Source organism: Ictidomys tridecemlineatus, chromosome 10 (assembly GCF_052094955.1).
Source record: "Ictidomys tridecemlineatus isolate mIctTri1 chromosome 10, mIctTri1.hap1, whole genome shotgun sequence".
Classification (NCBI taxonomy): domain Eukaryota; kingdom Metazoa; phylum Chordata; class Mammalia; order Rodentia; family Sciuridae; genus Ictidomys; species Ictidomys tridecemlineatus.
The window spans coordinates 9,924,023-9,949,786 of NC_135486.1; the positions used below are offsets into that span (position 1 = coordinate 9,924,023).

The 25,764-nt window shown below is 49.4% G+C and overlaps 1 protein-coding gene across 8 annotated transcripts in view; it reads right to left on the bottom strand.

The window, feature by feature from the left end:
- Astn1 (astrotactin 1) overlaps positions 1-25,764 on the bottom strand; it is a 282,323-nt gene that overhangs the window by 36,999 nt on the left and 219,560 nt on the right. For 7 of the 8 annotated variants that reach the window (XM_040278092.2, XM_040278090.2, XM_040278093.2 and 4 more), the window contains one exon: positions 25,268-25,456. The exons of the other annotated variant lie outside the window; for it this stretch is intronic. In XM_040278092.2, the coding sequence (XP_040134026.2) occupies positions 25,268-25,456 (189 nt within the window). The remainder of the gene's footprint in view (positions 1-25,267; positions 25,457-25,764) is intronic. 8 annotated transcript variants of the gene reach the window in all.

The following is a 25,764-nucleotide window of genomic DNA, read 5'->3' on the forward strand; positions in this document are numbered from 1 at the left end:
CAGATCCAAGAATTGCTAGGAAGCCCTTAAGCTTCTGCTTCAAAAACAAGCTCCTGGGATCAGCTGGATGGTGAGTTTCCAGCACCAAGAAGCCGCCTTCTGCTGGGTGGGGTGGTCGCGCACCTGCCCAAGCCCTCACACGACAAATACACGGGGTGCAATTCAGCCATTCTAGTCGCTGACGGCCCCAAACTCCTCAAGTGACAGCACAAGGCCCAGGAAGACTCTCCACAAAGGCCAGGCTACAGGACCTGAGGTCCTTCCGGGTTATCAGCCGGGCTCTGCATACCTTCCCCTCTCTCCCTTCCTTCCACCCTTCCCTGGGCATTTCTCAAGGGCCACTCCATCATCCCTGATGGAAGCAATCCCAGGGAACTCTGACCACACCATATTAGACTGCACTGGGCATTGTGGCCTGGCTGTCCCACCTGCTTCCAGGGTGTGGACGTGCTCCAGGGTCCAGCTCAGGTATGTGGGAAGAGCGCTCTCAGTTTGGGCTGATGGTCACGCTGCTGTGTGTGGGTTGTCTTCTACCCACACTTTGAGGCTTAGTCTGGCAGTTCAAAGTTTATCTGATTCCATTTTGTAAATTTGCCTCTTACAGTCCTATTTCTCGATTCACTAAATGTCTGTCATGCAACTGAAAGCTGATGGCCAGGGTCTTTAAGTTTCTCCCTCTTAGTTGCCAACAGCTGCCTTAACAAATCATCATCAGTTAGCAAGACCCATTTTCCCTTCGGTTCGGGGCTAAAAGCTTGCAACCAAGGTGCCGTTGGAGTCATGCTCTGGAGAAATAACTGTCCTTTCTTCTTCATGACTTCTGGGGGCTCCTGCAGTCCTTGGCTTACAGCTCTCTCCCTCAGCTCCCATTCTGAGGCCCCAGGTAGGCGTGAATTCTGGTGGGACTAACCAAGCCAGTGCCATCCACAGCCTTTAGCCTTGTCACTAACCACTGAGTCCTCCTTGATCCGCAGCCTGGGACCACTCATCTACCAGCCACCTGGGGGCTGGCCTTCGCCTGCTTGGCTGCCCCCAGGGAACGAAAGCAGCAGGAAAAGGAGATCAGCTTCTGGCGCATCCTGGTCCTGCTGCCTGCAGCCCTTGCTCCCGCTCTTCAGTGTCACAGTTAACCCGAGGAGAGATTCAGAGTCACAGCCTTGGGGACGTGGGGCTGCACTGGATTATTCCTGCTGTTTTGCCACAGACAGAGCATGTGGGGAGGTGGCGGGGCTCAAGGTGGCAGAGGGGGGGATGAGGGACACCTGCGGGATTTGCCATTTCAGATTCTCCGTTAGCAGAAAGACAGCGGGAACGGTGAGCCGGCTCAGCAGGCTGCCGGCCCCCCACACTTACCTGAGATCCTGGCTCCCGACCTTGTTTCTCTAGTGTGGCAGGATGAGCCGGTCTGCATCCCAGGCACATGGGAGTGAGGGCTCCCCCTCTTTCCTGGTTCTTCCCAAGAAGGAGCCAGGAAAACTCTCAGAGGGATAGCCCAGGACAAGGAGAGGGAGAAAACTGTGGCCAGGAGAAACAGAGAAGCAGCAAGTGTCTCAGAAAGAGAGCTTCCAACACCAGCTTCTGCCTCCACTCAGGTTCAGGGCTGCGCCCCTCCATGGAGAGAATGAACCTGGTTCCCCCTCACTGTGGTGTCCTATCTCATCTAGGGCCACAGTGGTTCCCCCCACTGCAGTGTCCTATCTCAACTAGGGCCACAGTGGTTCCCCTCACTGCAGTGTCCTATCTCATCTAGGGCCACGCCTGGGTTCCCCCCACTGCAGTGTCCTATCTCAACTAGGGCCACAGTGGTCCCCCACACACACACACTGCAGTGTCCTATCTCATCTAGGGCCACGCCTGGGTTCCTTTAGCTTTCTTGTGAACCTGCCTCTTGGAGCACCCTGCAGGCTCATCTGTTCCCCTCCCCTCCCCTGCATGCTCCTGCTTGAGCAGCTCTGTTCTTCAACCTTCTAACCCGTACAAGAGCACAGGGCAGGGAACCCTGGAGAGTTCTGAAATGCATAAATCCAACGTTTTACCCCAACTTGTTTGGGCTCCACATGATAAAACTGGGCTGCGTGCTGTACATCTGGCGTGTGCCTGGGCGAGGCCACTGGCATGAGTTACCTGCAGGCGGGAGTCTCTGGGGCAAATGGGGCTCCAGAGCGGAGATTCAATGCCTTGCAGAAATGCTGCGAAGGCTGCCGTATAAATAACTTTAACTACCAAATGGTCTAGAAATTTTTAATAAAAATATTATTCAATAATAATACTGCTCCAACTGGCAAGGGAATGGTGTAACGGTCTCCATTTTCCTCTGGATACTCATCTGGCTTCTGTTTTTCAAATGAATTTGGATGTTAAATCCTTTTGCTGCCCTGACCAATTTATTCTGCAAATTAACTATATATGACAGAACTTAAAGTCCGTTACCACTTAGCTTTGCCTCACTGAAATTTATGCTGCCTCTCTGCCCACTAGAGCCACGAGCTCAAATAGATTGTGGCTCTGGGTGGTGATTTGGGATTCTGCACATTCTCTCACCTCGTTGTGCCTCTTCTCCGGAGTTCTAAAATGTGCTGAGTGGGCCAGGCTCCTTTCACCTCTCAGTGACCCTCGCCCTCCGTCCTCACATCTGCTGGCCTCTGCAGCAGCCTCTCCCAGCCCTGAAGAAGCTCTCTTTATGACTTCTAGTTTTACTCAGAGCTGCAACCCTGTAGAGTTTGGAAGGAAGACTCAAGTGGCTTGGAGGAGGTTGCAGCATCATCTGTAAATGGTGGAACAGCTGGAACCGGGAAACGGAGGCTTTGAGAGAAAAGGCTAAGGGTGAGAAGAACATGGCTGCAAAGCCAATGGATGGATCTCAGATCCTTAAGAGAGTGACCAAGACGATGGAGAAACAAGGTGCCCTGCAGGTGACACAGCACAAGTTGGTACAGCTCTGGGTGGACCACACAGAGAGTGACTGTCACCCTGGGGGGAAGGTAGCCAGACTGCAGGGCACCTGGGCACTGTGTCAAATGCACAATGTCTGAAGGCAACAGAGGCGTTTAGGATGAATACAGGGAGCTTAGAGGCAGGCTTAGCTGTGCTCTCCTTCAGTATCTAAGCGACTACAGCCTAGAAATGGGGTCACATGAATTCTGTGTATTTCCAGAGAACAGAATTCAGATCCAAGACAGGAAATAGTGGCAAGATGAGTTTACTGAGGTACAAAGTTTTATTGAGTGCCAGAAAGTTTTATATGTGCCAGAAATGGTACTCTGTGTCCAGTAAGAAAATCACTCAGATAAATAAAGAAAAATAAAGCTCGTTTTCTAGTATGCACATGGATAGAGAAGCAGGCAAGGATATTGATACGGGGAGTTATCAGAGGGGTGGGAGAGATGCTTTGGTGCACACAGGAAGTGGTATTTAATCTATTCCAGTCGGGGAGATAGACTACAGGAGGGCAATTGGTTTCCTTGAGAGTGATATTTGTAAGGGAGATGGACAGCCTTGGAGACGGACGGCCCTCAACTGGCAGAAGTATTTATGTAGAAGTTGGTCAGCTTCAGGAATGTCTTATGAGTTCTGCGTCCCTTTTAACAGCCAAAGGTTAAGCTTCTATCATTCTGGGATCTGATTTTGCATTATGTCCCATGTTAGTGGACCTAGGAGTCTGCATTTCATCAGGCACCCCAAGTGACTCTGACTGAGGCAGGCTCTAGATGGCATGCTGAGTTTCACCACCCTAGACAGGAATAACACTTTGTTAAATACTGCCCGAACACACACTTTCAAAAAAATCATACAAGTGGCACCAATATGAAAAGGAGGGGAGGAAGTGGGAAACAGACTCTTTAGGCAAACAATTCAATTGTTTATGGAGCCATTTTTAAAACATTTACTCAGAGCCCCGGTATACAAGAGACTTAATTTGAAAACCACTGGTTTGGATAGACTCTGGTGTTGTTGGCCTGAACTATTCCAGAATTAAGCCCACCTGCTCCTTAACCAGGAGGGTCACTGGGGTGGACCTGAATTGGTTACTGATACAAGCAACAGACTCCATCACTGGCCAGGGTCACTTTGCCTCCTGAATGATGCCAGACTATAAGCACTGTGAAAAGTTCTAATTAGGAGTAAAGAACGAAAACCAGAAAACTTCCACACACCTGGCCAAAGAACATATCTACTCATTCATGTTAAATCCATCTTCCTGTGAAGAGAGGACTTCACAGAGAAGAAGACAAGACCCCAAGAGACAGCCCCAATCAGCAGGATGAACTCTGACAACAAGGGGGACAGATAATAGATGCCAGTTCTATCCTCCAGACAATGGTAATAGAGGGGTGTGTGTGTGTGTGTGTGTGTGTGTGTGTGTGTGTGTGTGAGACCAGATTAAAGGGTTAATTCATCTCCTGCAGTTGCCATGAAGAAAACTTTATCATTACGTACAACCAAGATGGCGCTACAATTTTGTTACACCCCTGAATACTTATAATAATAGTAGATACTAAGACAATTACAAATGCTTAAACAATATAATTGAGTAGCCACCAAACGGGTCCCTGCCAAGAAAGGTAGAGGCTATAATTAGTGCGGAAGGCCCCAGCTGGCTGCTATGACAACTGATAAAGATGCACAACTTGTTATTTTGCCCACCAAAGCGCCTACCACCAAGCTCTCTTCTAGGGTGTAGATATAGTCTGAGTGTGCTCTCCAAAGGCTCCTATACTGGAGGTGTGGTCCTTAGTGTGGCAATGTTCAGAGGTGGTGGGAACTTTTAAGAGGTGGATGCCAGTGGGGGTATCCTTAGGTCACTAGGGACCTTGCACTTGGAGGGGATTAAGACAGTTTTCCTAACACCCTTGAGTTAGTTTTCGTAAGGGTCTTGGCAGGATGCCTGGGTTCCAAGGGCAGCTGGCAACACCAGCAACCAGTCTCTCTGGAAGTTGTTTATTAATTAGTATTAAAAGAAAAGCAAACGGAAAAGATGCTATCCACCAGGCTGAACTGTACTTCAAATAAGAATACTTCACTAGTAGAAGAAGATTAAGCTTTGATCCTCCATGTCAGTCTTTTTAGTTCTGAAAGATTTCTCCTGAAATATAATGCTAGGTGGACGGTGTTGTCTTGGGGTAGATGGTATATAAATGGCAGCTTTGAAGGACCACCATCCCGTGTCTGGAATAATATTCACAATGCTTAGCTGTTGATTCTAAGGGAGTGCTAGGCTTTCTGGATTATCTTTTATCTTAACAGAAAATATGCCTGTCCCTCTTAGGTATCAGCAAGACCCAGGGGGTATCTTTTCCTGTCTAAATCTGGAATCAGAAACCCACAGAGAGATTCAGGCAATAAGCCACTTGGATATTTTAAGTCATGAATTCTATCTATTTCCAAAGTGTTCAGATATAGGATATTATATTTAATTTTCATTTCTACAGTAACAAGCCTACTGGAGGACAATTCAGATGTGTCTTTATTCTACTCTAGTGTCAGATAAAGGCACGTAGTGGAATGCCTGTCCCCGTGTGCACACACGTCCCTAATGAAACACCCTATGCCAGGGAATTAAATGGTGTTAAGCAAGCTGAGGGAGCAGGACCCTTTTACCCAGTCAAGAAAATTCATTGTATTTCCAAAGCCCTGAGGCACATCTAACTTGATTTCCAGAAACAGCAAGAAGCACATTTTGTCAACGTGCTGAAAGTCCCCATCTCAAGATGGTTACTTTTCTTTTCTTTCTTTCTCATTTTTTTTTTTAGTGCAAATCTTTTTAGACACTTCTTATGCTTCTGCTTTTGGTCTCCCAGGACCTTCTTTCCATCAAAAAGTTTGTTGACACCAGGCAAAAGTCAGAAGACCCAAACTGGAACTCAACTCAATTCTACAGAACAAATACAAAGTTATTGACTGTCTCTTTACAAGGTGCCAGGCAGGTCCTCTGAATATACCCAATGAATTATATGTAGTCCCCACATCCAAAGCATGTATCATCTCACAGAGAACATCAGGCAGACAAAAAAAAAATGTAAGTGTCGTTAAAAAGAGGATCAATAAGGACCTGATTCTATCAGGATGGTTAGACCAGGGAGGCTTCACGGAGGAGGGGCCTTCTGAGATGGGCCTCGAGGGAGCAGAGCGACCTCGGTATCAAGAGCTGCAGCGGCAGGGGCACTTGGCAGACTTTTTCTGTGAAAGTCCAGATGGGCAACATCTCAGACACTGGAGGCCACGCAGTCTTGGTGGCCTACTCAGCTGCACCCTCGTAGTGCCAACACAGCTGCTGACCTAGGTAAAGGAAGGGGCCCGGCTCTGCTCCAACTCAACGCTATCTACGGAGCCTAAAGGTAAGTTTTACATACTTTCCACGTGTCACAAGCTGTTGTTTCCTTTTATTGGTTTTTTTTTTTTTTCATATTTTAGTCGTTTAAACGGTAGAAACTGTCCTCACCTTGAGAGTCTGATAAAAACAGGCGGCAGACCAGCTTTGCCTGTGGCTCATTGTTGACTGATGACACCTGCTGTACTGACTCTCAGCTACACGTGGATGCTTTGTTCTCCTGGTGGATTCTTACACCTGCTCTAGGAAGTGGGTGTCATCATGTCCGTTTTCTAGCTGTCCAGGATGAAGCTTATAGAACTAAGGTGGCACAGATTCCGCCCTTGCTTCTAACTGCTGGATCATATTCCCTCCCAATAATGGTAAGGGACACATGGAATGCTGCGATGGATACAGGTCTTCCCTAGCCAGAGGCACTTAAAACTCTAAATCCTTTTAACCACGAGCACGCGTTTGCCATCATGGCTTTCCCATCAAGTTCTTTCCTTTAACAAGTCATATAGGGGATGGGTAGAACCCTTGAGAACCTTTATTTCCAGAATAGATCATCCCCCTAGCATGTGTTCCGACCTCTCCCTCCTCCCTTGTGGCCGGGAAACGGCACCTGGAAGGTCTTGCTAGCCCCTGCAGGTAACGGGTATTCTTGAAGATTGAACTCTCTCCAACCACTCACGTTTCTCTTTCGTTTCTCACCATTTTGAGCAACAATTCTATCCTACCTGGCTTCTTTACTGCCTCTTGTTTAAAAGCCATTTTAGGTATTAGAGAAGATGGAAGAAAAACAGGGGTTGCCATGTCCCCTCTTCTGCCTGCTAAGGTCACGCAGGTGGTGGTCTCCGTCTTTCTGGGATCACCTTTCTTCTCTGAACAGAGCTAAATAACTTTTTAACTATCATTGGGCTTTTCACGGATGTGGGGGCACACTAGGCTTCAGCTTCCCAGTGCTACTGACAGGCTTGTCACCCACTGTCATCTACTGAAGCTCTGCTGTGTGGCTGGCCCTGGGCAGATCCGTGGGGAGCCCCAAGACAGCACAGGATCCTTTCCTCAATGAACTTATCAATTTGGGATGTAAGACTAACAAGCATTTAATAGTCACACCAATAGTGCTACCTGCTGCTCTTTATTAACATTTTCTATGTCCCTGGAATTCTGCTGAACACTTTGCATGTGTTCTATCAACTAGAAATCAAATCTGGACTTAGGAGAGGTTTATTCAAAAGGCTTATTGCCAAGATGATGGTAGGGTCTAGCGCCCCCCGAGAAAAGCAACACTGCAGTTTACATCATCCACCTGATCCAGCTTGTCTGCGAAATTCAGAAGAGTTGGGGAAAAAAGAGCTTTTGACATTTACAGAGAGAAGTAGACCACTCTAGGGAGAGTCAGGTTTGGGCAAGTGTGGGGACTGTGTCAGGACTGAGTCCAGCATGCCTCCCAGGTGGCCGTGTGCTGGCTCAGGCAGACCGTGGGCTGAAGACCAAGGGCCTGGAGCAAGAGAGAGGCTTAACCAGAGTCTGAGCAACTATCCTTTGTTCTGGTTCATCATTGGGACAAGAAATTCAGCTGAGCATTTATGATGGGACTTTAGAGAGACTGTATCCAGGCTTCTCACAGGTCAATCAGAGGGTCCCCGGGAGTCCCATCTGAGTCTCATGGAGAAGGGTGGTCCTTCACTAGAAATGAGTCCTTTCCAGAGCACAGAGGGATGAGGGCATCTCTTAACCTGCAGGTGGAATTCAACATCGTCATTTCTCTGTGTGAACCTTACTGGTTGGTGCTGAAATGATCCCTAATTTAGAGATGACAAAATTGAGCAACACAAAAATTTATGACACTGTCTAAACTGTCCAAAGTTACACAATTCTAAGTAGAAGACTTGGAATACAGTGAGTCCTAAATTGCATGGTAGAGGGTTACAGGAGATGATCTGGAACGAATGAATGTTTGAAGAAGGGGAGACTGGTGGCAGAACAGCCAGGAGGAAGTGACAACTGCACAGTCTTGGAAGTCTGAGGGTCAGCCTGGAGTGGGTCCATGTGCAGAGAATGAGGGACAAGCCAAGGGGGTATCTCAGAAGAAATGAGAGGATTTGGCACCAGATCAAGACAAGGTTAAAGAGAAGGCTTCCACTCAATAGAAGCTGCATGATCACAAAAACTGAGTTTTTCTAAGTAGGTTTATCAAACTTTTGTCTTGATAACTTTTTAATATACTCAAAATGAATATCAACGTTCATGCTGCACGACGAGGGTACCACCTGAGGTACAGTTAGTCAGGTCGTTGCAAATCTTTGAAAAGTCTTTGAAATCTTAATACGTTTACAAATCTCCAAGGAAGACATATCACATGCAGTGTTAGTAAAAAATAATTCAAATGCAGGGGCTGGGGTTGTGGCTCAGTGGTAGAGTGCTCGTCTAGCATGCATGAGGCACTGGGTTCCATCATCAGCACCACATAAACACAAAATAATGTGTCCACCTAAAACTGAAGATACATAAATAAATGAATATTAAAAAAATAATTCAAATGCAGACCTCATCTCTTGTTAGACTCATGTGCTTCTGAGCCCACTTTGAAAATACCCCAACAGTGACATTATTGAGGACCTACTATGGGCCAACTGCTCAACTAGCCTTATAACTCTGAGTCCTTCAATTTTCTCATTATACCATTTTGCAGATGTGAACACTGAGGATCAGAGGTTGCAAACCACCTTCTTATGATCATTCAACCTCTGAGGATCTAGCTTCCAACCCCTACCCCCACCCCGGCGTCACAGTTCTTTCCATATTGCAGATGCACAAGATCTACAAAATCAGACTTTTCAGCTGACTCTGGAGCACTGATAACTGGAATTTTCTGAATTGTTTCAACAGGTCTGAAGTCCTTGTCTGGTATGCAGGATTTCACGCACCATGGGCCTGCTGATACTGGCTTCCAATCTATTGGTATTCGCCTGCCGTTAGACATGGCTTCTGGTGGTATCATTCGGATTTTAGATTACTCCTCTCTCTTTGTTCCCTAGAACCTGACATTTATAAACACGACAGCACAGGCAGGAAAGGGCACAATGAGCCATCTCCAGCTTCTTAATGGGCTGGCATGGCACGGGGAGGAGAGGCAGGGCACAGATCGGGTCCCGATGTCTCACACGTCCCTAGAATTGACATGCACCAGGCCAGTGCTCGCAGTTGCTACCATCAAGAACTGTTTAGTGTTAAATTTAGAATAAAAACCAATTAAAAGATAACAAGGAAACATATGCTCGAAATGGCAAGAATCAAACACGACTGCTAGCTACTGCAGGGAAGCCTTGGTTTGGTTTTTTTTTTTTTTTTTTGGTACCAGGGATTGAACTCAGGGGCACTCAAACACTGAGCCACATCCCCAGTCCTATTTTTGTATTTTATAAGAGACAGGGTCTCACTGTGTTGCTTAGCTCCTTGCTAAATTGCTGAGGCTGGCTTTGAACTGGCGATCCTCCTGCCTCCGCCTCCCGAGCTGCTGGGATTCCAGGCGTGCGCTACCATGCCTGGCCCTTGGTATGTTTTGCAAGCCTGAATCCTCCTGCACCCCTTCTTAATCTTTCACCCACATCCCTGGTTCGTCCCCACCAAATGGCTTTCAGAGTAAAAACAAGTGGGAATCTTACTACAGTGGATGGAGTCACCTGTGTCTGAAAAAGGAGAGTTCAAAAAAAAAAAAAATACCGTTAATTCTTCACCCCTGTACCAGGCCAGATGGCTGAGCCTGCCCAGGGCTCAAGAGGGCTTTAGAATAATGACATGGGCTGGTTCAAGGTGCTTCCACTTGGGATCGCTGCCAAAGCTCGGGCGATTGCAAGGTAAGCATGCAGCTGCATACCTCGGTGCCCATTCCTTTCTTAGATGTCGGGAAGGTGTTCCTGCAGCCCAGGAGCTTGGGAAAGGCACCCCAGAAAGGTGAGCTTGCTGCCGTTGGCATCCCCAGGCTTGTCAGCAACTAGAAGCAAATTCACTGTCATACGAGGCAACAATTCTGCTACCTGGGGATCCACGTCAGTCAGTTTAACGTCTGGGCTGCAGATCTTTAGGGTCTTGCTGTGCCTTGCTGCCCAGGGCCTGTGTGGGTCCCTGGGAGATGTCCTTGGGATGGCTGTGCCTGGCTCCCCATAGCCTTGCCCTCCGCGTCCAGCAAGGCCTCCTACATTACTCTTGCACCCGCCTTCACTCGACAGTCCTTTCCCCTTCCCCGACCCTCAGCGGTCCTTCCTGGCCACCCTCTCTCTGGGTTCTGTCTCTCAGTCATCCTCAGGCGGAGGCTGGCTGGGCTGCTGAGGCACCACCAGAGCCTGCCTCTCCTGCTGCCAGCCCTAGCACTCACACGCCCTGAGCATGGAAACCAGGCAAGAGGGCACGGCTGGCTGGCCTTTTAGGCTTGTCCCCCGAGTACCCAACATGCGGGGTGGACTGGGCTTCCTCAGCCCTGGATTCACATGCCCTTTTCCACTCAGGACCCCTTTCCCGGACTCAGCCACACCGATGCTCCTCCAGGAAGGTGTCCGCAGTCCTGCTCCCGCCTGGGACAGGAGCCTCTCTTTGGCACTTCCTGACCTCAGGAGTCTTAGAGCTCTGCCACTTTTAATTGTCATTGATGGGTTTCTGGACACTTCCCATATGCGTTATGAGCAAAGCGAAGGGCGGGATCTCACTCGTCAAACCACTCCCAGCATTTCGCGTAGGGCTGCTACTCTGTCCACACTTAGCAGGAGCTCCTTATGGGGTGGACTCTGCAGGGGTGGGGTGGCGAGGTGAGGACTGGATGGAGCAAGGGTCTTCTTTTGTTGGCCCTCGTGTTGGTGTTGCTTGTTGAGAATCCACCCGCTACAGGATCATCGCGTCTGACCTGGCATCGTCCCGGGCAGGGGTACAGCATCACAGGCGGGCCGCAAGTCAGGGAGACAGGCCCAGGCAAGGGGACCAGCCCCCAGAGCCCTCCATGTTTGCAAGAGGAAAAGCCAACATGGAGCTTGGGGAGGCCAGGAGGCCATGCTCTGGAGGCCTGGTCCTGGTTTCAGATCTGCTGCCCTCGGTGTGACCGCAGACTCGTGTCTTCACCTCCTGGGCCACGGTCCTGCCCCTTTGGAGTCTGGGGTGCTGGAGGAGACGTGGTGAACTACTGCCAGGACTTTGCCTCTGTGGGTGGATGTCCCTAGGAGAGGCTCTATGTCAGTGGCCCTGGCATCTGGGACAGCCACTCTCCCTGGACTCCAGGAACCGAGCTCTACTGAGCAAGGTGCCCGTTAGGATGTCGTAGCTCACAGCAAAGTCATTGTGGACGAGCAGAGCTCACAAAGGCTCTGCACCACGCAGGTGAAGGTCCCCAGGCGTGACCTCCCTCCTCGTCTGGGGGGCAGATACTGCTAACTGTAGACTCCTGCTGACCTGTTCCCGCTGTGCTGGTTTCATGGGGTGTTCGCAGTTAGGAGACTTCATGGTCTTCTGAGTGACACAGGAAAGGTGCTTGACCTCCTCCTCTCAGGACATGACACAGAGGCTCACTGCCTTTGCAACCTCCTGGGACCCTCCTGCCTTCCAGCTGCTCCTCCATGTCCCCTTTGCTGCCCCCCACCCCGCCTTCCCCAGCTGACCTCTGACTGGGAGCAACTCGGGGCTAGCTCCTGGCCTGTCCACCTGCTCCTCAGGGCTCACCCAGCCTGGGACTGTAGATGCCCCTTGAATCCTGAAGACTCACAGACTGGTACCTCTGGCTCAGGCCTGTCCTCTGAGCCCCAAACGTGGGTCTCCAGTGGCCTGCTTGGCTTCTCCATGGCAACTGAAACCCACGGGCCCACAGGAGGCTCTTGGTTGCTCGCCCTCTCCCAGCCCGTTCCCTCCCGGTCCTCCACGTCAGCAGACTGCCACACTCAGCTGCTCAGCTCCCCCCTTGCTCCCTCCTCTCCCAGGCTCACCTCATCCCTGACATTTCCTGTCACCTGAACCAACCTAGGTCTGTCTTGGCTCTCTGTGTCTGCTGCCTGGATGGCGGCCTCAGGCCCGCTGCCCCTGTGTCCACTTGGGCTTCATTAAGGACCTTGCCAGCCAAGTGCATGCAGGACCCATGATCTACACAGATCCCAAAATATTGATCACCCTTGAAGAAAGACACTGTGGACGGTTTTAAGTCGCCCCTCCTCTCTTTTCTACCCAGATTTATAGAATATTCCAGAGAGCTGCTAGTTCCCCCACGTGCCCGTCCACATCACCGTGGTCAAGGTCAAGCGCAGACCCTCCTGGGAGCAGCATCTGTGGCCACACCCACGGAGGAGAAGTGGGACAGGCCTCTGCTCCTCAGGGAAGACGCAAAACAGGCCGAAAAAAACACATCAGGTGTCGATGCCCCACACGTCAGTATCCTGGACCCAATTACCCAGCCGTCGACCGGCTCTTAAGACACTGGCGGGAGGGCCGTGGCAGGCAGCCGGGCAGCGGGGGCACGTGGAGGAGAGGCTGTGTCGGCCCCTCGGTGGGTAAACCTGCCCAAAGACAGACCCCAAGGAACGGGCAGAGCACCAAGGGAGTGCGGACAGGGGCCAGCCACGGGGGAAACGTCCCCCATGGCCGGCCCCCTGTGTCACCTGTAAAGTGCACACTTGAGCTGGCAGGTTTATGGAGAAACTGAGCTGGAGAAATGATTCTTTCTACCTTTTTTTCTTTCTTTCTTGGCTTTTGATTAATCAGCAAAAGAAAGACAGTCTCAGGGTCTCTTTGAACCGCTTGGTTTTTGCAGCTGCTCTTAACTGAGGGCTCTCTGGCTGTTGGGCTCTGAGCTGAGCAATGGCCGCCCTCTGCACCAGGAGTAGCGTGGACATGGGCTTCGAGCCTGATCCTGGTTAATTACATCACGCTTTAGCAGGAGACCCGCCTCACAGCTCTCTGGAACCCCGGGGGATGAGCTCTGTTTGGAGCCTGTTTGTCCCCTCTCCAGGCTCAGCAGGTGGCCACCACACCTTGAGCAGTCTACAGTCCTCCACAGAGCTGCAGGGCATGGTCTGAGTATCTAGTCCCACAGGTCCTCTCTCTCGAAATGCTTGAGGTCACAACATGTCTCTCATTCAAACTTTACACTGGCTTCCTCCTCACCCTGCCTCTGACTCCTGCCCAGGGCCAGCCAGGGTGTCCCTTGTCATTCTCCATATCAAGCGTTGCCCTGTGAACTAGGCGTCTTCTTTTATTAACCATCATTTGCCTCGTGCCTAGCACTGGGCCTGGCCCACAGTAAACCCTCGACACACTTTCTCAATGATGACGTAAACACGGCAACTCTGCAAAAGAATCCATGGCCTTCCCTCAAGGGGCTGGGAACTGAGGTCCACGCACCACAGACTCCACAGATGGCCATATGTCAACAATGAAGCGAGGGTTCACCTGGGAATGTTCAGAGAAGGAAGTTGATGTGACTGGGAAACCACCCATCTATCATCGGTAAGGGACTGACTGTGCGTCAGGGCCTTTGACAGCTCTAGTAGGCATTTTGTATATAACTGGCCGCTGGGATCAAGTTTGACAATGTTGTCACTACCCTTCTTTTAAAAAAATTACCTGTTCTATTTCTTGCTGAATTTGCTTAACATTAGTTTTTTCCTTACATAGCTATTCTTTTTCCTTTTAATTTTTATCTTCTATTAATTGAACCAACTTTCAAAGAGTTCCATGAGATTCAAGGAAACTGTCTCTGAGGACAGAGAAATACAGACTAGGAATGACCGGAAATGACCAGGGACCAAGCAGATGAGAGGTTAGGCAAAAGGTATTTTGATTATTTGTTGCTTGAGGTCAAAATATTTTTCTGTCAGTTTAAACACAAGTCGCATGTTTACCTACCACCTATTTCCTTTTCCCCACCCCGAGAACTTTCCTACTCACTTTCTAGAAGAAGAGCCCTGGTGAGAAAGGTAGTGAAAGAGAGACTATCATTGACACCTACGGCATTGACTTGTAGCTGGGAAGTTGGAATAACAACCCCAGTTGGTGGTACACAGACGGGCCTCACGCGGTGCCTAGTGACGATGCCTAGTACCGCCTTGTACTGGACCACGGGTTTTCACATCTAGCCTCTTCTTTTATCGCCAAGTCCCTGGACAGCACATGGCCACCCCCACCCCCATTCACACCTGGACATCTAAGAGGTGGATGGACAACTGGAGCCAGGCTACCTTTGGGGAGGTGAAGGTTGGTGAAGGGGCTGGCGTGGGGCCAGCTCGAGAGGAGCTCTCGTGAATAATGTGCTCTCACTTCCCTTAGAAAGAGAAGAAGGAAGAACACGGTCCTCACTCATTTATCCACCCGGAAAATATTCGTTATTACACAGATGACCTAACGCTTCCTCAGAGATGGGGTAGAACAGGGAGAGAATGCAGAGACTCGGAGACATGGCTGCCACCTTTCAGCAATTGTGAACCCTCTAGGGCTCTGAGAAGGTAAATGTTCCTCTAGAGCAGGGTCATTAATTGAAACCAGGAAAACATCCGAATCTCATGGAAACATAACAATCACTCCATTGGATCCCAGCCTCCCACAGACACCAGTGATGGAGTTGGGATGTGGTTGCAGTCAGTCCCACCTGTGGGGCACCAGGCAACCGGACTGAATCCCAGGTCAAGGGAAAGGCTGGGGGGCCGGGGCTCGGTGGTGGAGCACTTGCCTGGCCTGTGTGAGGCCCTGGGTGTGATCCTCAGCATCATGTGAAAATACATAAAATAAAGGTCCATTGGCGACTAAAACATAAGGAAAGGCTGTAGAGCTGGACACCATGCCGGCCCCACCAGTTCCTTGACACCTAAAAGGAAGTGACCCCAGGCCGCTCAGCAGAAAGCTCCCCCAGGGGTCCTACGCTCATTCTTAGGCTTCTCACCCCTAAATCCCCTCTTGCTGCAAATGAAGGTTTGATCCTCCTGTTCCAGTGGCCTGGTGGAGATCTGTGACTTCTGAAATATATACCTCGGTTGTTACTGTGAAGCGTGGGCACATTTTACTGATATCCCTTAATTTTTTTTTTCATCAGTAGCTATTTTGTTCAAGAACAGGGAGGTGAACTGCAAATTTCATTAAAATAATGGTAATAACAGTAGAAATAATCAATAGTAATAACACGAACTCCAACACAGTAAATGCTTACAAAATGCTTTACAGACAGTGAGTTCAATCCTTACACGACCTTGTGATATAAGTATTAAATCCCTATTTTACAGACATAGAAACTGAGGCTCATGGCCATTAAATAAACTTCTCAAGAGTCGCATCCAGTGAAAATTTCTGTGTGATTCTGTCAGACAACCTTGCTACAAGTAGGTATGTCAAACCCCTTCCGTGGCAATGTTGGATGAATTAACCTATTTAGCCTTGAGTCAGGCATTATTAAGGGCTGCATTCTGTTATCAGAAATAGAAATCATTTGCCGAGTTTATAGAGCCACAGAACATTAGAAGTAGAAGAAACTCTAAGGATGATCTAATTCGAGTTCGTTATTATACAGATGAGAAAATTATTTTGAAGAGGGTCAGGTAATTTATTCAAGGTCAGATGTCTGGCTAATGGTTTAGCTGAAACAAAGACCTCAGTTCTGAATCCCAATCCAGCACTCCTTCCCCCAATAGCTGCCTTAGCGCAGGATGGGCACAGGCACTCACCCCTCAAGATGGGAAAGGCCGGGGAGGTCAAGCTGGATTCCCGTCTTCACACAGACTCTCACCTTGCACTTCCCTGTGATTCCCCCCCACCAGCCCGTTATTTCTTGTACAGATAATCTGCTGTGGAATGCAACGCACTCCAACTTGATCAAGATAAAACCCTGGCAGGCAAGTCTCTGCCTTGTACTAGGAAGTCTCAGGTTGTGTGCTTCTTTCTCTTGGTCTGGACCACCGTAGCCAATCCAGGGGCACACGGAGCTAGCAGCACGTTGGATAAAAGATGGGCTAACAAACGGCCCCATTGTAGCATGTTGAATCTAGCCAACAGGACAACTCAGGCCATGTCCCACCAGAGAACCCAGGCCTCTCCTCCACAGTCACGTTGGGTTTCAGTCTGATGTTTAGCAATTACCTCCGACGTGGACTCTGTTATTCTAGGAGCTAGGGTTCTGTGTTCCCTCTTTGATGTGCCTAGGCTCATCTGCCCCAATCTTTGCCCCTTCTTATCCTCCAGGTCTCCGCACCACCCTTGAGGTCTTCTAGGGGCCTGCCTCCAGACATGCGCTCAGCCCTCCAGTCCACTGCCAGCACAACAGTGGCTTCAGTTTCCTCCTAGTGTCCATCACTATCTGAATTTCTTCCTTTCACATATTTGCCATTTTCTGTGTCTTCTTACTGGGATATAAGTTCTGTATAAGCAGAAAAATTTTCGGTCTCATTCATCATCATGTGCTCAGTGCCTAGAACTATGTTTAGGTAGAGAAGTGGTGATAAATGAATGAATAAATCCATTCCCAGGGAAGCAATCAATCAAGTTATGCAAGCAAAGCTTACACACTTGGAGTGGCTGAGAACAATCCAGGATACAGTACAATTAACTGCTAAGTTGTAAGACACTGACTCTATGTTATTCCCATGAGTCAGGCCCGTGGTTAAAAGAAAGAGATTTTGACATCATCACCAGAATGTGACATCACCACTATCCAGTTCGTGGTTTCTAGAGGTAAGAATCCAATAAATGAGAATCTCTCGTGAATACTGTTTGAAGCACCCTAGGTGGAATCTGCTTGAGGTGGTAGCAGGAAGACAGTGTTGCCTCAGTACAAAGCTAAAAGAAAAGCCAGCTTATCATCTTTAATCCCCGTGTTGGCATATTGCCAATGCCTTCCAGAGCCTGCGGCTGAAGACAGCTCCATGCTGCACACAAGCCTAGTGATCAATGGCTTAATCAGAAAAAAGTCTTGGTCCCAAGTGAACGCTATTCAGAACTGTCATCCAGCCTGTGCCACTCTGCAATAAGGTGACACCAGGACATGGCCCGGGAGGCCACCTGTCCTGCTCCAGTGTTGAGACCCTGGACAGGATGGGTAGGGATGACGGGAGAAGCCCCTGCCTGTCAACCTTTGAGAGAAGAGAATGGTACGCGGTCTGGAGTGAACGGCTCTGGCAGCATCCAGCAGAGTCAGGGTTTGGACCTGCAGTGTTCCCCCAAAGCTCACATGTGGAAGTCTTGGTCCCCAGGGCAGCAGTGTTCAGAGGGGACACTTTGGGGAGGTGATTAGAGCAGGAGGCTCTAACCTCATTAATGGATCAACACCTCGATGGGTTCATCGCTAATGGGTTATTGGGAGGCAGGAGGCATGTTGGGATGTGAGGCTTACCTGGAGGCAGTAGGTCATGGGCGGGGGGGGGGGGGGGGTGGTGGTGACTTCAAGTACACTTTATTCCTGGTTCTTCCTCTTTCTCTCTTTGTTTTCTGGCTGCCACACACTCCAATCACCATGTTGTCCACAGACCCAGGAACAACAGAGCCAGGTGACCATGAACAACAGAGCCAGGTGGCCTCTGAAGCTGTGAACCAAAGCTCACCTCCCCTCCTCTTCAGTTGTTTTTCTCAGGTATTTTGTCACAGCTACGGAAAGCTGACTAATACAGGGAGCTTGCTAGAAATACAGAATCTCAGACTCACCCACATTTACTGAATTAGAGTCTCCAATTTAATAAGATCCTGTGTAATACATATGCACATTGAATTTTGAGAAATGCCACCAAATGGGGTAATAATAACCACTCCAAAAAACAACCCCCCCCCCAACAACAAACAACAAAATATCCAGAAAATTCAAGGTGAATGACAACACATCCACCATGAAGTCTAATGAGTGTTGACATGTGGCCACAGTCTGGTGTCCTGACCAGTGTCCTGGCTCCGTTATTTTTTGATTCCACATTGAATTCTTGTAAACTCATCAGACGACATGGCATGAAGTCATACCTAACCGAGGACCATGGGTACTCTTTCTAGTCCCAAACTAGTGACTCAGCTACTTCCTAGTTTGGTGACCACATGCAAAGTGCTGAAGTTTTCTGAGACTTTATTTTCTTATCTGTCAATGGGGAGGATAGGATTTAAATGACGTGTATATTAGAGGATTAAATGACAGCAGCTATGTAACATGCTTCCCAAAGTGGCTCCAAGTAAGCCCTTGAAAGCTGGTAGCCATTTGGTACTATGGCTTAGCAACTTCCTCCCTCGGCCTCCAGATCTGGTTTCCTCTGGACTCACAGCATCGAGCTTGAAGACTCAAGCCCAGTCCTCACACATATGAGGACATTCTGTGACCTCCTCCTCAGGCCTGTGTACCCACAAACGCCCCCAAGTAGCCCAATTCTCTAGATTCCCTTTCTGTTCACTACAGAGGTTTGCATACAGCAGGTGCTCAGCAAACATGTGTTGAATGAATTTATTAATCACCTAGAGCAAATAGTTGTACGCCTTAATGGCCTTGCCACTTGAGGGCTGACTCTGTGTGTAGAAAGACCCTTTCAAGCTGGTTTGCAACCCAAGGACTGTAAAACCACAAAGCGTCGTAGAAACACGTTTTTCCTCCTTAATGCATTTCTGTAAGCTTGTGTCCTTAACTTGGTCAGATTCTTAAGCCACATGCCACAGTTTTACACGTTAGCCTCCTCATCACATGCACAGGACTAAGTCTTGGCTGACCAGCACCTGGGATCAGGAGGAAAGTGGGATTCAGCTGCTGCTTTTGATGCATCTGTAGCACAAGTCTGTCCGCCATCTTGGAAAAGGGAAGTTGAGCCTGTCCTGTGCCATATGCACATGAAAACAGAGTGGCAGAACATGGAAGATGTGCCACCCTGTGGGGGCATACCAGGCCACAGAGGCACCTTCCTCTCTTCTGTGATCATGATGTCTAGATGTCACCCAGGGGAAGGAAGCTTTCCCCAGGGCAAGGAGGCCACTGGATAGAAAAGGAGTGTGGGTTATGGATCAAAGTTGCCGCAGAGGGCAAAACCTAGCCTCCTCCATCTGTCACCCAGACGACCCCACTGACACCCTCCAGAAGCAACGGTAAGAAAAGGCAATGGCAAAGGGCGGATCTAAAGCCACGATGAAGGAAGGCGGTGTTGGAAGAGGAAGGGAAGACAGACCCACGGAAACCCAGTCCTGAATGGAGCATAGAAACCACAGATGGAAAGAAGGCCTTTGGATGCTTGTGGACCGGGTGGAGGGGGAATCTGAGCCTTGCCAGGTGAATTCCAGGAGGGCCCACTCTTCCTTGACCACTTCTCTGAGGTCTGCAGCTCTACAGCTCTCTACTTGTTTCTTCTGAAGTAAGATAAACGATTTGTTGCTTTGACAAACTGTAGACACTGTCAAGGACGAAGTCCCCAAGATGAGTAAGACATGAGCGTGTTGTTTTGTACTTTCTCCCAGATTTCTGTCCAAAGTTCAACTTTCTGAACATAGGATTGTGTGTTTTGCTTTTTTTTTTTTTTTTGTAGGTTAACTTTCTAAGTCTTTATTCAAAGTAACAAAACTTTCAGAAAATATTTTTTTTTACCATTTAAAAGAATTATATTATAAAAGTGGCAAATGCCTTTTGTGGAAAAAGCAATGTAGAAGTTTTTGTACAAAAATAAAGAAATACATAAAAGTCCCTTATCCCTATCCCCAATCTTGGTGAAAACAGACAATTTGCTCTTATATATAGACAAAGTTATTTTGAGATTACGTGGACACAGTTTTCTATAGACATTACGTCTGTGACTGTGAGCATGTCTAAGAATGTGTGTGTAGGGCTGGGATGTGGCTCAAGTGGTAGAGCGCTCGCCTAGCACATGTGGGACAATGGGTTTGATCCTCAGCAGCACATAAAATAAAGATATTGTGCTCACCTAAAACTAAAAAATAAATACTTAAAAAAAAAAGAATGTGTGTGTAGACAGAGGGAGAACTTGAAGGATCATGTACATATGTATGTATGTGTATGATTTTTTTTTTTAAAGCTGGACCCTGATCATATCTCTTTTCCTACAATTTGAGTGTTTCTTATCTCCAGACGGGTAGACCATAAACTGGTAGTAATGGTTGTCTGATCGCCTCTGGGAGTGGAACTCGATTCCTGGGAAATAAGAGCAAGAAGATTTACTTTTCATTCTGTGCTGTTTTATGTGTTTTGAATATTTTAAACAAACTCTTGAAATTAAAGAAGAGAAGAGAAATACAGTTAGTGCTGTCAGGGCTGTCACTGTGGGAGCTGGTCCTGCAGGGAATGGCAGTGTGGAATGTGGAGCGCCCTGGGACACAGCCGTCATGAGGGGCTGGCGAGCAGGCAGCTCTGCCTGGAGCACCGGAGAGGCCACTAAGGGCCCCGGGCCGGTTCCCGCAGGAGAAGGAAGTGGCAGGGTGCAGGTGGAGTGAGGCCAGGGTCAGCCAGAATGCGCATCCCTGCTCTGGGACTCCGTGGAACCTCCACGCCCTCTTGCAAGCTGCGAGCTCGACCCAGGGAGGCTGCATTTGGACTTCCCGCCCCAAGAACTTCCGAGAATAAATTTGCTTTGTCTTAACCACCAGGTCTGGGGTGATTTGTTACAGTGGCCACAGGAAGCTAATACAGAGAGTGAAGTCGTGCTGCCCACGCAGAGGCAGTAAGGAGTTAGCAGGGGCTTCACGCTGAGGAGCGAGGCCATTAAATCGCATTTTAAAAAGGGAACAGATGGCGAATTGTTGAATGGAATAGAGTGGCAGGAAGGGAAGCCACGGAGATACATGAAGGAGCGACTTCAAATGTTCTTTATTGACACATAGTCACTGTACATATTGATAAGGAATCATAGGGTATTTTGATTCATGTATACGTTAGGTAATAATCAAATCAGGGTAATCAGCATCTCCAGCACCTTAAATCTTTCTCGTTTCTTCATGATAAGTGCATTCTTGTAGCTATTTCGGGGCACGCTGTGCATCCTTGGTAACCGCCTTGGCCCCACGGTGCCATCGCACACCAGCCTCCCTCACACCTAACAGAAACATCATGCCGTGGACCAATCTCTCCGTCACCCCTTGCCCCCGACTTTCCCCAATTTAAATCCCTTCCATGAGCATTGGGGGTGTGCACTCACGCAGCTGAAGAAATGAGGAAAGACTGTGGAGGAGACATCGGTGGCAGAAAGGACAGGCCTTGTCACGGCTGAGTGTGACACGGAGGAGTCCTCTCTCTAACTCTGACCCATTGGAGGAGTTCACGAATCTTCTAGCGGATATAACCACCATTGAGGGGCCTGTGGAATACCCAGGTAGAAAAGGAAGTTCTGACGCTCGGGAAAAGGGGGAATACAGGTGGGTGTCGGGGCGGATGCAGATGGACTCTCCTAACAACAGTGAAGAAGAAAGGACCAAACCCCCCTGCCACCCTTTCCACAAGTGCGGTCGGCTTCTTTAGAGAAATAAGGGCAAGAAAGAGGGAGAAACAAGCCAAAGGCTTATGAAGAGCATCTGGGCAGACCCGCACTGGGGCACCCAGGGAAGAGGGGACTTTTGAGGGGGAACTGGCCAAGGACAGACTCTTCAGCTGATGGAATGGTCCTGTGGAGCGTGGAAAGCAATAACTGGAAGAGAGGAGAGGAGTCGAGGGCGTAGGAAGAGGTGCAAGGGAAGAGGTGCCCAGTAAAGCCCAGGGGACTCAGCCCAGCAGAGGGACCCTTCCCACTGTCTCCACTCTTTCAGGAAATCTGATGCGAATGCATTGGAAGGCAACGTGTCAAAGGTCGGCATTTATGAAGGGATGGTTTTTAGAAGACACACGGTCGGGGAAGAGAGAATTCAGTGGCTGGAGAGACTGTAAAGATGGAAAAGATGCGAATAATGAATGAACTGGGGGAAGGTAAAGTGGGGATGAGAGCCGGCACACAGGTGGAGAGGCCGGCCCGGAGAGCAGGAGGCCGTGGAGAGAGGACATAGTGTCGATGTGAGGACAGGGCAGGCTGGGAAACTCGGGGCCTAACAGTGTTTGACTTGTGAGAAAATAATAATAATAATAATAATAATAATAATGCTAACTAACCTTAGACAATTAGACATGGAAGTGCATTTTCCAAAGGCCTCCCTCCGACTTCCCTAGAGGCAGTGGTCCTAAGAACCAAAATGCAGGGTGGTATTACAAGAGACGTGTGCCTCTGGAATGGAAGGTGGCCTCCGGGAAATGGGGGCCTCTGTTCTCACAAGCCAGGGGTAACTACAGCACGGTGCACCTGCCCAGTAAGCCCCAGGGGACTCAGCCCAGCAGAGGGACCCTTCCCACTGTTAGTACCATCATCAGCATCATCACTGAGAACCACAGAAACAAGGAAAGACAACCGTGGCTACGTCGGCTCTGCTTCAGGCTTGGGGAGTTCACAGCTGGACGAGACAGGGGGGTCTACACTTGAGAATTTCAAGGTTTTGTAGAAAAAAGGTGCTGTTGTTTGGAAATGTCCCCAACAGCCCATCTGCTTACTTCCCAGCCCCTGGTGCTTCTGGGAGGTGGGGGAGCTTCAGGAGGTGAACCTAGGGGCAGTTTTCCAGACTTGGGGTACGCCTATGGAGGGATCCCAGGACCCTAGCCCCTTCCTGTCTCTCTCTCTGCTTCCCAGCCATCATGAGATGAGCAGCTTTGCTTGACCACACGCTTCCTGCCTGGATATGCTACCTCTCCACGGGCCCCAAGGCCCCAGGTCCAGCCTACTGTGGAATGAAATCTCCGAAACATGAGGCAAAGCAAAGCTTTCCTCTTTTTAAGTTGATTATTTTGGCATTTTGTTACAGTAACAGGAAACTGACTATCACAGAGGAGGACACTGTTCCCGAATTTAAAACCTGAGAATGATTTTCACATAAAGGGGCATTAATAAGGCCGGATAAACTAACAGAGCTGAGGGACACGAGAACAGGACTTATGCTCTGGATGATTAATTGGACTAAGTCAAACCACTTGGCCAAGTCTAAATTCCAACCTGTAAGTCCTGTGCTCTTTTCACTTCATTTTACCACATGAAACCTATTTTCCTATTCAGTCTATAAGCAATTTGGGGTAACTGGTCACAGGTACAGAGGCAAAGACTAGAGAAAGCCATTTCACAGAGGGATTTTAAGGTGAGAGCTGGTATGAACACATCATCAAAGGGCAAGTCAGGGCAGGGACCATGCCATCAGTGCCCTGGTCAGCCCAGGGCAGAGTCCCGTTCTGTGCTAATCCTCTCTGAGTGCAGAACAGTGGAAGAACTTCTTCCTTTGCTTTAAGAACTCATCATTCTTAATGAGGAGGCTGCCTCATGCAGGGGTTTGGAAGAAAGGGAAATGAGTGCCTAGAGAGGAGAAAAATATTTAAAAGTTAGAAACAGGCCAAACGACAAGACAGACCAATCCTGTCATGTCCAGGTAAGGCTCAGAACCTTACCTGACGTGGAGATGGGTACCATCCCGCAGGCGGGCATCACCAGTCGGGCATGATTAAGTAGACATGCGACATGTGGGAATATCTTTTAAGATGAATAAGAAGCACAGAGGAATGAGAATCACACTTCAGACAACTCAAGTCCACAGGTGGACGGTGTGGCCACAGTCCAGTGGCTGAGTGGTGAAAGAGGCTTCAGATGGAGGGATGTACACATAATGCCAAGCAGCGGGCAGCCTTCCCGCGGGCTCAGTGTTCAGCCCCGGGGATGCTGGCATGCTCCAGAGAGAAGCAGCAGCTCTGGGTAAGGTCAGCCTCTCCTGTCCAGAAACCCCAGGCCCTGGCCGTCCCTGGACCATGGCAAAGAGGATTGGAGGGGTTTCAGCCTTTTGCTTCCGTCCCCAGGCTCTGGCATGGAGACATCAGGACCCTTTGCCAGCTGGAACGGGGCCGTTGGACATTTGCTTACATTGCACCGCTCTCTCGGTGAATTGGAACCTGAACAATGTGAAGATCCTGAAGTTTGAAGAGACACCAGAAGCCTGCGGTTGTACCACTGAGTTTAGAGGAACTAGGGCTTGTGGGGAAATGCCTGAGCAACCACAGCCCAGGAACAAACCTCTTGTGACTAGGAGGAAGGGCCGAGCTAGAGGGAGGTGGGATGCCTGTGCCAGCCCTTGAGGATGGCGCTCACGGGAACCAGGAGCACCCCAGCCGTCGAAGCTCGTTTGCCCCCTGACTCTCAGAAAGCCTGGCGTCTGAGCCGGAAGGCAATCCATTTCTTAAATTTCCTTGGCTAACTACCATGTGCCCTTTTGCAAGTTGCCTGTCTCTAACTTGGCACCACGGGAAGACCAGGTGGATCCGCCCAGGAGGAAGCCTATGAATGGCAGATCTGAAGCAGTCCTGGTCGATCAGACCCCAGCTGCCTGGCCAGTGCATGGGCCAGAAGATGCGTTCAAAAGGCTCCAGACATTCCAACTCTTGTAGTGACTCAGACTGAATGTTAACTCTTAAGAGAGCGGACAAGGTCGGTTGTGACGCTGTCAGTCAGAGCCATGTAACCACTAAGCCAGCGGAGAATTCCTCATAACATGAGTCAACGGGACGCATGAGCCCAAACACGGGACAGGCGGGGTTCAGGAATGGCTGCTCTGACTGTCCAGCCGTGTGGGGGGTTCTTGGAAGCAGGAGGCGGGGGGGGGGAACATTTTCCTCCTCTCTCCTCTTCCATGACTCAGTCATTCACAGATGGTGAACGGATGGTGGCTGTGAAATCCCTCAGCGGAGTCCCTCCGTGGTAACACAGTGACCATACGCTGCGACATGGTCCTGCATCTACAATTCCTCCAAACACTCTCATTTGGAGATTCGGTTTTAGCCATCAAACCTTCAACATTCCGAGGGTGGGAAGAGAACACTGAGGGAAATCTGGGTTCCTGCTTCCTCTGCAGACGCCTTGAGGGCGGTGTGGGGACGGCGCCCAGGCCACCAGCACCTACAGGGGTGTAGCTGCTACAGCGCACGCCACTCACCTTTACTGATGTCTTCGTACTCCAGCCAGAGTCGCCGCTGGACTTGCTTATTTGGGTACCAGATGGAACAGGACTCCTCAAAGCCGTAGATAGCTTCCTGGATGTAATGGTTGCCAAACTGGCCCAACAAGGCCACAAAGTCCGCACGAGACGTGGCCCCATCCAGGGAATGAAGGGCATTGTTGAAGGCTGCGGAGGAACATGGCCCGAGAGAGAGTGAGGACCCCCAGGCACCTCAGCCCGACTGCGGCCCAGAGTGATGTGGAGAGCTGGCTGGGACCACCAGCGGGTGTTTCCATGGGACCAATCAGACCCTTCAGCTCCTGGACAGACACCTATTCAAACCCGCTGGTTGGTGCAGGTTAAGCAGAACATGGCCAAACTTCCTCTCCCATATCCCTTAAGTAAATGTGTCTCCCCCACACACTCTGCAGGTCAGGACATTAAATCAATGTAATCTGTTCAAATAACAGCATTGTAAGAAGGAGAAAGAAAAG